Source organism: Carcharhinus amblyrhynchos, chromosome 15 (genome assembly GCF_965287045.1).
Source record: "Carcharhinus amblyrhynchos chromosome 15, sCarAmb.v2.hapA, whole genome shotgun sequence".
Classification (NCBI taxonomy): domain Eukaryota; kingdom Metazoa; phylum Chordata; class Chondrichthyes; order Carcharhiniformes; family Carcharhinidae; genus Carcharhinus; species Carcharhinus amblyrhynchos.
In genome coordinates, this window is record NC_137338.1 from 55,990,827 (window position 1) to 56,004,290 (window position 13,464).

The following is a 13,464-nucleotide window of genomic DNA, read 5'->3' on the forward strand; positions in this document are numbered from 1 at the left end:
GCCGGAAGTGGGAAGGGATGGTAAGGCTATCCACCCGGAAGTGGGAAGGGATGGTAGTGTTACCCACCCGGAAGTGGGAAGGGATGGTAGTGTTACCCACCCGGAAGTGGGAAGGGATGGTAGTGTTACCCACCCAGAAGTGGGAAGGGATGGTAAGGCTATCCACCCGGAAGTGGGAAGGGATGGTAGTGTTACCCACCCGGAAGTGGGAAGGGATGGTAGTGTTACCCACCTGGAAGTGGGAAGGGATGGTAGTGTTACCCACCCAGAAGTGGGAAGGGATGGTAAGGCTATCCACCCGGAAGTGGGAAGGGATGGTAGTGTTACCCACCCGGAAGTGGGAAGGGATGGTAGTGTTACCCACCCGGAAGTGGGAAGGGATGGTAGTGTTACCCATCCAGAAGTGGTGGACAGCTGACTAAATTAATTCATAAACTGTTGACGAAGGCCAACTTGGATTTTCCAGTCAGCTGGCAGGGGAAGCCAGTTTAACTCCCAGGTGGCAAACCAGGAGGCCGACTCTTGAGGCAGGTCTAGAAGCCCAACCTGTTCCCTGCTAAATGCAGGATAGCCAGAGGCTGCTCCGCACTTTGCCTCCCCTCTCCCGTCCCATGGCCCATTGGCCCTCCGGCAGCGAGCCTGCTGTCCTGAATTGGATAGCAAGCTGGCCCTCTGGCCACCCGCCCACCCCCCAGGGAAAGGCAGTGTCTGTTGCCCACACAATGCAGGTTTGTGATCCACATTTGAGCCTGATGGCGTAGTTCAGAAGCTGGCAGGGAAAATCCTGCCCTTTGATGTTGCTGCTTCGCTCCTACCTTCAGTGTCCTGCCCAGGATGCACTGTGTTGCTAATGAAGAGCTGATTGACATGATTCAGGATAAATTCGATAACAATTGACTGAACCCGGACTTCTAGAAATGCTGCATCGTTGTTATATCCAGACCCTTCTATTTCCTTTGATCTGTGCAAAAAAATAACATGACTGTAAATGCCACATTAAAATCTTGATGTTGTATTGCACTTCAGAACAAAACATTAATACCAAGACTGAAATAATGATTTTGTCCCATTTTTCATTAATCTATTCTTGTTTTTAACCTGAATTTCCTCTGGGATCTTTTCACTTCCAAGTAATTTACTTTGTTAGATTTGTTTTATTCAGCAAGTCTAGGTCATGTTGCAATACAGAATAAATGCCACCGTGGATTACATTTGTAGGCAGCACCGTTACCCTCTAAGATATCTCAGCTCCTTCAATTCTGGCCTCCAGCATGCTGACAGATATTAATTGATCCACTGTTGCCACGGCCCTAAGCACGTGAATTTTCTCCCTAAACATTTATAATTCTCTACTTCATTCTTATCCTTCATGATGCTCCTTAAGGCTTACTCCTTTTGACCAACATTTTGGTTAACTGTCCTAATAACTCCTAATATGGTAGGGTGTTACATTGTTACATGTTTTGATAATGCGCAGGTGAAGTGCCTTGTGATATGTAATAACATTAACGGTGCTATATAAATGCAAGTTGTTCTTGTTACATTGTGCTGTGCATTTGGGTGATCTGACTGATGTACCTAGGTAACAGGCGGCATGCTGTGCACTGGTTCACAGAGTCTCACAACAGCCTGTATGGGACAAATGTTCCTCTTCCCTCATGAGGGTGCATTGTACTAAAGAATCCTCCATTTTGCTAGCCATCCTGTTAAAGACCCTGTTGCTTGGTCTCATGCTGAGGTCAGCGTGGTCAAACACATCCGTGCCTTCCAGCTGTTAAAGGAATGTGGGAATCGTGATGACCTTGATTTTTAGGTTTTCTCCGAACCTCTTTTCCGCTGCGCACTTCCCGCAGCAATTCTCCCATCAGCCAGTCTGATCTGCTCATCAGGTGCAGAGAGGAGAGTGAGGTGGGAAGTTGGCAAAACCCATCCATTTCCGTAACAGCGTCAGGCACAGTTAGACATGGTTACAATATTTCGGGGAATCTGCAGAATGTCTGGGGCAGTGCTGTCAGACAGTGACTGGATGCCAAGGATCTTCATTCCAATGCCCACTTCATTATCACAAGGAACTGAATGAAGACGTAAATGTGTCCCGTACAGTGCCTTCAACCTGGTAACACGTTCCAGGAAGTCCATCTATGTTTGGTGGGAAGGAGGAAGCATCTGGCATGTGGGAGACTTTCAAGTGTAAGTTGATAGGGATTCAGGACTGGCACATTCCTGTAAGGATGAAGGATAAGTATGGCAAGTTTTGGGAACCTTGGATAACGAGAGATATTGTGAGCCTAATCAAAGAGAAAAGGGAAGCATTTGTCAAAGCTAGGCTGGGAAAACATGAAGCAAGTGTGAAATACAAGGAAAGTAGAAAGAAACTTAAGCAAGGAGAAAGAAGGGCTAAAAGGGGTTATGAAAAAGCATTGTCCAGCAGGATTAAGGAAAATCCCAAGGTTTTTTATACATATATAAAGAGCAAGAGGGTAGCCAAGGAGGGGGTTGGCCCACTCAAGGACAAGGGAATGAATCTACGCACAGAGCCAGAGGAAATGGGTGAGGTATTAAATGAGTACTTTGTGTCAGTATTCACCAAAGAGAAGGACTTGGTGGATGATGAGTCTGGGAAAGGATGTGTAGTTAGTCTGAATCATGTTGAGATCAAAAGAAGGAGGTATTGGGGTCCTTGAGAAACATTAAGGTAGACAAGTCCCCAGGGCCTGATGGGATATACTCCAGAAAACTGAGATAGGCAAGGGAGGAAATTGCTGGGGCCTTGAGAGAAATCTTTGTATCCTCACTGGCTACAGAGGGGGGTCCCAGAGGATTGGAGAATAGTCAATGTTGTTCCTTTGTTTAAGAAGGGTAACAAGAATAATCCAGGTAATTACAGGCTGGTGAGCCTTACATCAGTGGTAGGGAAATTATTGGAGAGGATTCTTCAAGACAGGATTTACTCCTACTTGGAAATATGTGAATGTATTAGTGAGTTTTAAAAGGCATCCTGACAAATACATGAATAGGATGGGAATAGAGTGATATGGTCCCCGGACAGGTAGGGGGTTGTAGTTAAGTCGGGCTGCATGGTTGGTGCAGGCTTGGAGGGCCTGTTCCTGTGCTGTAATTTTTTTTGTTCTTTGAGGGAGAGAGGAACTCTGAGCATCAGAGAAAGAGGAGAAGCAGAAGAGGGCACCATTAGAGTCCTGAGGAGATATTGTTGGGAGCTGGAGGGGATTTGAAAGCAAATCACAGAATGTGAGGACCTGAGGGTTAAAACCTCTGTTATCAATGATTAAGGTAACAGGAGATGTACCTCAGATCACTAGATCACAAAAAAATTCTATGTCACTTGACTGCTTTTCTTTTGTTGATTATAGAAAACAGTTGTTTCTGCTCCACAGGTGTGGGGTTAAAATTTCCACTTGCTTTTTGGTGCGTCACATGCAAGATTTTACCATTGACCACACACACTGGTAAGCCTTGATTTCATTGTGCTGCCTGAGCGGGGCCTCAGGATTGAGAAGCTTTGAGTTAGAGCATGTCAGACCACACATGGGTCTTTCCTGTTTATAAACAGTGTCATAACACTGGTCCAACAGTTTATTCTAAAATGGGATTTGAAGAATCATTGAGCAGTCGAATTAGTCACTCCAAAAACCTTGGGTCATTTGCATCTGATCCCAGTGAAAAACATCTGAAGGGGATTTGGTTGCCTGCAGATGATCTCATTTTCGTGTTTGCTTTGGAGCCATTAGGTGGTTACTTTAATGTGATGCTGTAATGGTTTCAGTAAGTATGCAATTGCTTTTCCAGGTCAGAGTTTCAAGTTGCTTAGTGGTGAGGGGGAGGCAGCTAATCTCTGGGAGCCAATGGGGGTAATTTGACTCTCACCACAGCAGAGACTAAACACAGATAGAGTGATCACCTTATTGAACTCCTCTCTTCAGTCTGCAAGCTTCACCCTGAGTTTCCAGTCATCTGTCATTTTAATTCACCATCCCACTGTCTGACCTCTCGGTCCTTGGACACCTACACTCTTCCTGAAGCTCAATGGAAGCTTGAGGAACAACAAGTTGGCACTTTTCAGCCTTCTAGACTCAACTTCAGTTCAACTATTTCAGATCGTAAGCTCTGGTCCCATTTTTTCAGACTTAAAGGAACTTTTAATGATCCTTATTTTGCTATTCACACCTCCTCTAGATCTATATTTTGTTTCTTCGCTGTCCTGTAACCAACCCCTTTTACACCTATTGTCATTCAATCGCTCCTACTGTTCCCCCATCACAAACCCCGGCTCCCCACTTCTCCCTTCCCTTGAATTCATACTTGCTTATTACATCTCTCACTTTCCCCAGCTTTGATGAAAGATTAATTCTGTTTCTCCACTGATGCTGCCTGAGTTGCTGAGCATTTTTAGTATTTTCTGATTTTATTCAGATTTCTATCGTCCACAGAACTGTGGCATTTTGTTCTTGTGGTCATGTTAAATGGACGATGGAAATAAACATCAGGAATGTTGTAAAGTGGGCAACCAATTCATTCATTTTATACAATCACACAAAGTTAAAATTCCCTAAAGGATATTAGAGTTTTTACAACAATCAACTTTTAATTCCAGACTTTTATTACATTCAAATTTCACCACCTACAATGATAGGATTTGAACCTGGGGTCCCCAGGTCATTAGCCTGGGTCTCTGGATTACTGGTCCAGCGACAATATCACTATGCCACCACCTCCCCTGACCTGCAGTTATGTGGCAGCTTTAACATGGTAAAGCCTCCCCTTCACAAAAGCATTATAAGACATAAATTGACACAAAAGCCCATATGGTGACCTAATAAGGTTGTGGGTTGAAGGAGATTACTGAGAGAGGGAAGGATTTGAACATGCTGATGAGAATTTTAAATCCGTAGCGTCGATCAACTGACAGACAAATTAGTTCAGTAAGCACAGGGGAGATGGCTGAATGGTAGATGTGTCAATTCAGATTAAGGAAGCAGAATATTGAGTGAATTTAAATTGATGGGAGAATGGAAAGTGAGAGATGTTTCAAGTACTGTGGCAATACCCAACTCAAGTTTGTTAATGAGCTATAACATAGACATTAATCCATATGTTAATATAACGTCTTGTTTAATGTATCAGAAGATTTTTCCATTCTCTAAGTTTGCTGTTCCACTGCACAGAGTTATAAATAGACTGACTTAGATTCGGATTTCAAAGGCTCAGATACCAACCTCAATAAATTAGGAGCCCAGACCAGGGCCAGGTTCCTGGAGTGCATGTTTGTCTTGGTGCTGAATGAAGCGATATGTGTCAAATGCTTGATTAGGTATTCCAAAGTTCTACAAGAGGAAGGTGAAAAAGCAAAAAGAAAATATGAACAAAATTAACACCATTTTATGAAGTGATGATATCTGTTTAATGTTTCATGTTAAACATAGATGCTCTGATTATATAAATACATATATTTACCCAACAACATATTCACAACTGCGATATTCAATATATTGATGTTACGCTGCAATGGATACAGAGATTTCAGTGGAACCAAACCAGATATCAAGGCTTTGGGCCAAGTGTTGGTAAATGGGATTAGGTGGGAGCTCAGATGTTTCTTGTGTATCGGTGCAGACTTGATGGGCTGAAGGGCCTTTTCTGCACTGTATGATTCTATGATCAAGCTTAAATCATGCCATTTGAGTGTCAATCTATCTAATTTATCTACTGAGGAAAAGAGATTCAGAAATCCTCCCTCCGTACACTCTTCTCTCTTTCTTCTTCAGTTCTTTGCCTGAAGGCAGGTCTGACCCCAATTGAAATGGAGTTGAGCTCATGATCATACCACCTGGCAGAGCTGGCTCTAACGGCCGAATGGCCTACTGCTCAGTCCTGTTTCTATGACCCATGGTGCTACAAATTCCCCCATAGGTAGGGCAAGGAGGCAGGTCCTCAATCCAACCCAGCCAGAACTGAGTCCCAAGCTGTCTGCACCAATCCAACCCACACTGGCTATCCCAGCAGCCATGCTAACTGGCATTCCTGAGCCACAAGGCCTCCACTCCTCCCTTAAGAGTTACCAAATAGACCAAGCTGACTTTGGTTGTGTCTTTCAAAGCTATACAGTATCTTTGGATTGGAAAAAAGCATCAATAATAAACATTTAAAAAGATGATGAGTTCCCTTTCCCCTCCTTTATTTTACTTGCATTTTGTGCCTGCACTGTCCCATGGGGTCCCGTCACCTTGGAAAACTTGTGTTGCTGAGAGATTGGTTCCTGTTGTTAACTGTATAAAAAAGGCTTTGTGCACCAAAAAATACAATGCTTGGTTCTGAATGATCACTGGAGATTTGTTTGACGCAGTAGTAACTTATAGAGCCTGCTTTTATTACCTGTAATGCGGAGGAGGTAGCTCTTTGATGACATTTTGGATTCTGGTCAGCTGCTCCTCCTCTGACTGAGCAGAAACTGCTTCCTGTAGGTGAAGACAACAGAACTCAGTGAAGCTTCTCGGAGTAAAATTGCACCAAGGCGCCGATTGCTATAAACTGGAGATGGTAATTGGTTGCTAATTGAAAAAAATTACTGAAAATCATATCTGATGCTGGCCGTCTCCCTCGGTACTGAATCAATGCAGTACATTGACACCAGATCCATGCTGATCCTGTTAAAACTCTTTTAGTTATTGTTGCAGACACGTTGAACCTCATTCTATTTTACATGTCAAAACTGTTCTCTGGATTTTATTTGGTTTCCGAGGTCATTAGTAGTTCATAGAAGAAGAGTGATAGAATCCCTACAGCGGAGGACACCATTCAGCCCACTGTGTCTGCACCGACAACAACTCACTCAATGCCCACAACCCCACGCACTTACCCTGCTGGTTCCCCTGAAACTAAGGGGCAATTTAGCATGACCAATTGACCTAACCCGCACTTCTTTGGAGTGTGGCAGGAAACCAGAGCATTCAGAGAAAGCCCACACAGACACAGGGAGAATGTGTGAAATGGTTGCCTGAGGCCAGAATTGAACCTGGGTCCCTGGTGCTGTGAGGTAGCAATGCTAACCACTATACCACCATGCTGCCCATGTCAAGCTCATTTAGTCAAGGTTGATTGAAATTTCAGAGATGCTCAGTGCCAAGAGTGGTGACAAATGGCCAACCCAGAATGCCAGTGTGTGTTCATCCACGTTTATTTCTCTCTGATGAGGCAATCGAGAATGAAGGGACATAATCTTAAAATTAAAGATAAAGCCAGTTACCAAGGCAATCAGAGAGCAGTTTCTCACATGAAGTGTAATACACACCTAGCATTCTCTCTCTCTCCCAAAAGGCAGTGATTGCTGGGACAATTGGAGTTTTCAAGATGGTGCTGGATGGGTTTTCGTTTTGTTAATATACAAACAAATATCATGGAGCTAGGGTGGGAAATAAAGTTGAGGTACAGATCCAGCTGTGGTTTAATTGAATGCTGGACAGGTATGATGGGCTGAATAGTCTATCTTTGTTCCTATGTTCCTAAGTATATCCCTGTGTCTGTGAGCACTTAGCTTCATGACTGAATTTATGCTAGTGTACCCATACATTTGCTTGTAGATGAGCCCATGACCATGTATGCATTTGTACCAATGTATAGAAATGTTCTTGAAATGGTATGGATTAGTGCACATTTGAATATGCCTGTGTGGGCATAACTATGTGTACTTATGTATATTAACAAGCTATTTTTAAGGTAGCAACTTTGAACGAATCCTTCCCTCTCTTTCTCATCTCAATTACACAGCACAATGAGAACTCCCCTGTAAGGTACAGGCCTAAGGACAGCAGAAATCAAAAACAAAATACAAGGGGAAGGCAAAAAAACCAAAAATAGAAGGCTACACATCCAAAACTAGCAAAGTGGCATGCTGCCATCCCTGCCAAAAACTAAATTCTCATTTGAAGAGGTCTACTACACAAACCAGTCCCTTGGGTCATATTACATCAGATTTTACTGGTGTGACCCCTGGCCAAAGTCATAACGTTTAAGCTTTGGACATTTCGAGTGGGATTAGATGGCCTTGTTAGATCAACCAAATCATCTCAAGTTAGGCTCACAAATATTGACATTTCCTCATCTATGTCGGTGGAATGGGGTCTCCATAAGATTTACCCTGATGTGTGTGTGTCTTTGACCACGAGCCTGCACTTCTCCCATCCCTGATGGAATTAAGGGCAAGACAAAAAGACAAGGATTAATAAAATTCTTAAAGTAAACATAAAGCCTCTATGATAAATAGTTTCTGTGGGAAAAATCAGTAAGTCAGACATAAATCTTTCAGATTTGCTGAGGTCTTTGCCCTCCAAAACTTAACATGTAATGAATCCAAATTGCTTAATCTAAGACAAAAGGGGGAAATATGGAAGGTGCCAACCTATGGGGAATTATTGATGGATACATACAAATCTCCCATTAGTCCTGTATCATCAGAGGTTGGCCTCTCATTCCTCAAAGGGAGGGTTATCACACAGGGAGCTGACCTGTTTGTAGGGATAATGTGTGCCCATGTTCCACAGTCAGGCATTGAGCCTTAAAGACTGATCGCAGCTCAGGCATTGTGAGATATCACCATGATTAGTTAACACCAACAGGTCAAAACCAACAGCTTGATAAGCTTGCCACCCACTGCATTTGTCACCCCACCTCGCTACCACTGCTGCATGTGAATACAACAATGCTAATTATGATCTTCTGCAGATCCTCTGCCTTCCCATAGATTGAATTCTCTGCTAGCACTCACTTCCCATGTTCACATACCCAAACTGCTGGAGGATTACCAGCCTTCTGGAGGATTGAACCCCCGTACAAATCACTATCCTTAGGGAAGAAGGGATGTGGAGACATTTCAAAAGACAGAAGAGAATGTGTACTCACTGTGAATTTTTTGTAGAGCTCATATGTGAGAAGAGGATTGGGTAGTTCGCGGAAGTAGAGCTTGCAGAGGGAGCCCACACAATGGATATCTTGCAGATACACTTCCTTAGTCAAGTCAGGGTGTTGCTCTGTACCAAACTCCTGCCTGCAATAGCAGGCACAAAGTCATTATTTATTGAGGTCTTTACATGAAGGTTGCAATAATAAGATGATCAGTTGGACTACCGTTTCAGCGAAAATACATGGGAAATTGCTTTCATCACAAGTAATTACCAACAACTCTGCTTGAACGATAATGACACAACGTGACAATCTTTTCCATGGATGAATGAAACTGTAACGTTACAATTTCAAAATCTTCAAGGGCTTTAATACATCAGAGGAAAGAAAAGGAGAATGCTAAGCAGCAAAGGAAGTGTTGTTAGGTAAGGTCATTAGGGGATGTGAGGTAATGTGGGTAGATTAAGCTGAGGCAGGATATCATAGAGTGGCACTGAATGGCAAAGCAGACATGTGTGATTAAATGGTCTACTCTTGCTCCTATGTTCTTCAGAAGAAAACCAGAAGTTGAAGAGGGACAAAGCAAGTATTAGAGTTTCAAGGAGACATTTGAAAGTGGAAGCGAAGGTCAAGATAGAAGAATGTAGGAAGATGACAAAAGCAAAGGTTTCTGTAAGGATGACTTTTCAAAAATACACTCACTGGGTGTGGAGTTCACTGACATCCTCAAGCAGCAGTGAATTATCCAATGGCAGAGAGTGTAGGTCCATCCTTAGCTGGGGGCAATCATAGGGGTAAGGTGGGAAAGGCAATGAGGAATTTAAATACTGAGAAGATTCTCATAATGAATCTACTGCAGCACAGAAAGCAGAGGAAGCTAATGGAGTTTAACTAGAGCTGGGTGCTGGAGTGAGCCTTCATTGTGGGAGCAGGTGAAGAGAGAAGCATCCTGCTTTCATACTGAATGGAAAAGGGGAGACAAAACTGGAAAAAAAAGTCTTCAAGGTGATACAACCATGGAATAGAGTCTCTGCGTGAGAAAGGGATGGTGGTGCCAATATTTTTCAGATTTAAAGAAGTGGTCTTGATAAGAAATTGGTTGTGGATAGGCCAGTACCACATGAGGGCTAGTGGGACAGGAAGGATTGGCTGCTGTTTGACAACATTGGGCTGGAGAAAATTTGGACTCACCTTAACTTAATGTTAAATAAGCGGCTGGAAAGGGCAACAACACTGGAATTGATTATGGGGATGAGAAGAAAGCTGCTAGGTGATCACACCGTGGAACTGCCTGTTAATGGTAAACCAGAGGGGTCCAAAGTGAGAGCCTCAAGAATGAAGCCAGATTCCATGCAAGAAAGGGTGAGTATTAGTAAAGTTACCTTCTGTTGATTCATTTAAGTTCCTTAACTTTTTAATAAAACGATCACCAGTTGTTTTGGTCTGATTAAGGAGGGAACATACTTTTCCAAAGACTATTGGGTCTGATTTTAACACATTCAAACCTCCTCACTTGCACAGAGTTAACATTGTGCTGATCAAGAGTTAATTTTACAGGTCGACTTGTGGGAAGTTGATGATGTTTTGAGCATCCAATGTCACCATTCGGCATTCACAGGCTCAACCTAGCATTTTGGAGCAATAAATTTCCTCCATTTGTCCAAAGATTGTCCTCATTCTGAAACTCAGATCAACATTCCCCGCTATCAGTGTAACAAGTATTCAAATTTCAACCTTTACTGCCTAGTTAGGTGCAATTGTGTGTCTGTTAGAAACTGGGTATGGATGTACCAAATCCAGTACATTTTAAAGTCTGTTAAAAATTTACCCGAGCAACATGAACTGGCCAGCGTTTATTGCCCATCCCTAGACTCTGGAGTCACATGGAGACCAGCCAAGTAAGGATGGCAAATTTCATTCCCAGCGGGACATTAGTGAATCAGATCGGTTTTTCTGACAATCGACAATGATTTCATGGTCATCAGTAGATTCTTAATTCCAGATTTTTTTTACTGAATTCAAATTCCATCATCTGTCATGGCGGAATTCAAACCTGGATTCCCAGATTCTGGATTAATAGTCTAGCGACAATACAACTAGTCCATCACTTCCCAAGAAGTACAGTGTTATATATCACAATATAGAAAGGTCTTAAATATTGAAACATAGAAAGGAGGAGGCCTATTGACCCTTCAAGCCTACTTCGCCATTTATCACCATCATGGATGATTGTCCAACTCAATAGCCTAATCTTTCTTTTTCACCATAACCTTTGATCCCATTCGCCTCAAGCGAATCTCCCTTATAACTAGCTGCCTCTTGAAATCATTCAATGTTTTGGCATCAACTATTTCCTGTGGTAATTAATTCCACAGGTTCACCACTTTTAGGGTGAAGAAACATCTCCTCATCTCTGTCCTAAATGGTCCATCCCGAATTCTCAGACTGTGACCCATGGTTCTGGACTCTCACAATATCGGGAACATCCTCCCTGCACCTACCCTGTTTAGTCCTGTTAGAATTTTAAAAGCAATGGAAAAGGTGGTGCATAATCACTAAGGTGTTATCAGGGGTGGGGTGTTCTTCTGAAGAAAGACTGTAAACGTTAGAACTTAGAGCTGTGGCTATCTGGTAATGGTCTTCAAGTTTAAGAAGCAAATTTACCAGTCGAGAATCAGTTAAGGTTGATCAACAGCTACTAAATAGCTGACTCAGCCCAATGAAATGGAGTTCAGTTCAGAGCCTGGTTACCGTTTCATGTATAAGGGCAGCAATCTTCTTCAGCTTCAGTGTCTGTCTCAGTGAGAGGCTGGGACTTTCCTCACAACCCACCGTGAGTTTTGCATTGCTGGAGATGGCCCACCATTGGCTTGTGGTGGGATCATCTGGTCCCACTGTTGGTAAGGGGGTTTCCTGTTGAATGCACCCCTCATCAGAGAGTGGGGGTGCACCGTCAGTGTAACAGGAAGAGCCCATCATGTGAACGGCTGCAAAATTCCAACCAGAGTCTTTATTGAATTGCTTTGAAGATGACAGCCTACAGTGAGCTTGCCTCATGCCTGTGTCACATTAGTGCAATAAGCCAGGTTAGACAATTTGAAATTAGGGTTTCAAAACCCTAACAGTTATAATCCCAAGAGGAGACTGATTATATTTTTAACAATGGCAGCCAACTCATCTCCACAGTATTTTCATGACTTGGATACTTTGCTCTGATCTGCCATTGGACCAGCATGGTGTTGCTCTGATTAGCCAATGTCTCTGGATTTCTACAGCACCAGTGAAAATTCTCTCTTAACCCGAAACATAGATAAGTATATAGAAAATGGAAGCAGGAGTAGGCCATTCAGCCCTTCACTCCTGCTCCAATAACATCTAAATGTCAGAAATATTCAGCAGGTCAGACAACAGTTCTGAAGAGAGACAGTGACATTCATGTTTTATACAATTAGTTAAATGTAATCTTTATGGGAGCTGTGGTAACGAAGAGTAGGACAGCAGAACCGCAATGATAATTCATCTTGACCTGAAGTGTTAACTCTCTTTCTCTCCACAGTTACGGCCTGACCTGCTGAGCATTTGCAATACTTGTTGTTTTCATTACGTAACTATGTTTTCAATTTACACACAGATATCTATCTTCCTGAAATTGCAATGCACAGAGCCTGGGCCTGGTCAAACCTTTCCTCAGTCTCTTGATATTGCTCTGTGTTGACTATGTTATCTTTCAAAATAACTTTGTCAAAGTTTTTATCAAATTGCAGTTCAGTGCTCTTTCTAGTCAATTGCTTCCAGGCTGCTGTAAGACACCAATTATGGTATCTTTAAAGTTATTTTGTTCAGTGTAATAACTTTAATCAGACAATTGACGTTGGCCAGTTAGAATATGAATTCCCTAATTAAGGGCAAATTGATGGGCCAATCAGGGAACCTCTTGCTTTGCATTTAACCAGGATTGTCAGTTCCTCTGGGACTCCTAGTGTAGACTGTTAGCTGAAAGCACTCTGTATGCTGTTGTCAGATTGTAAATAAAGGGATTTTGGTGAAGGGACTTCTGCTTCTGACGACTTATTACATTCAAAAACATCAACAACTTACATTTCTGTAGCGCCCTTCAGCAGAGTGAAACTTTCCAACGTGTTTCACAGGAATCAAACAAAATTTGACACCAAGGAGATACGAGAGCAAATGAACAAAATCAAGGAAATCAGCCTTAAGGAGCATTTTGAAAGGCAGAAAGAGCATTAGTGAGGTTTAGGGAAGAAATTTCAGAGCTTGGGACCAGAGGAAAAGAAAGCATGGCTGCCAATGGTGGGACAATAAAAAACAGTAGAAAAGTAGTAAAAAGTAGTAGTAAAAAAAAGTGGTAAAGAGGTACTATATAGGTGGGAATATTCAATAAGCCTTTAGTTTCATGGAAGCAAACATCTGGGAGTGCCATTCTTACCATGATAACAATGGGCATTAGCCACAAGCCAACATTGCTTTGACCTGACTCATGCCACTACATTGTGTGCCTAGCAATCAATGGGAGAAAGATTTGCCAGATAG

General features: G+C 42.6%; 1 protein-coding gene across 1 annotated transcript in view; it reads right to left on the minus strand.

The window, feature by feature from the left end:
- arhgap31 (Rho GTPase activating protein 31) overlaps nt 1-13,464 on the minus strand; it is a 99,202-nt gene that overhangs the window by 26,661 nt on the left and 59,077 nt on the right. The window contains exons 3-6 of the mRNA XM_080203978.1: nt 8,914-9,058; nt 6,391-6,473; nt 5,235-5,342; nt 816-961 (exon numbers count right to left, since the gene is read on the minus strand). Of these exons, the coding sequence (XP_080060104.1) occupies nt 816-961; nt 5,235-5,342; nt 6,391-6,473; nt 8,914-9,058 (482 nt within the window). The remainder of the gene's footprint in view (nt 1-815; nt 962-5,234; nt 5,343-6,390; nt 6,474-8,913; nt 9,059-13,464) is intronic.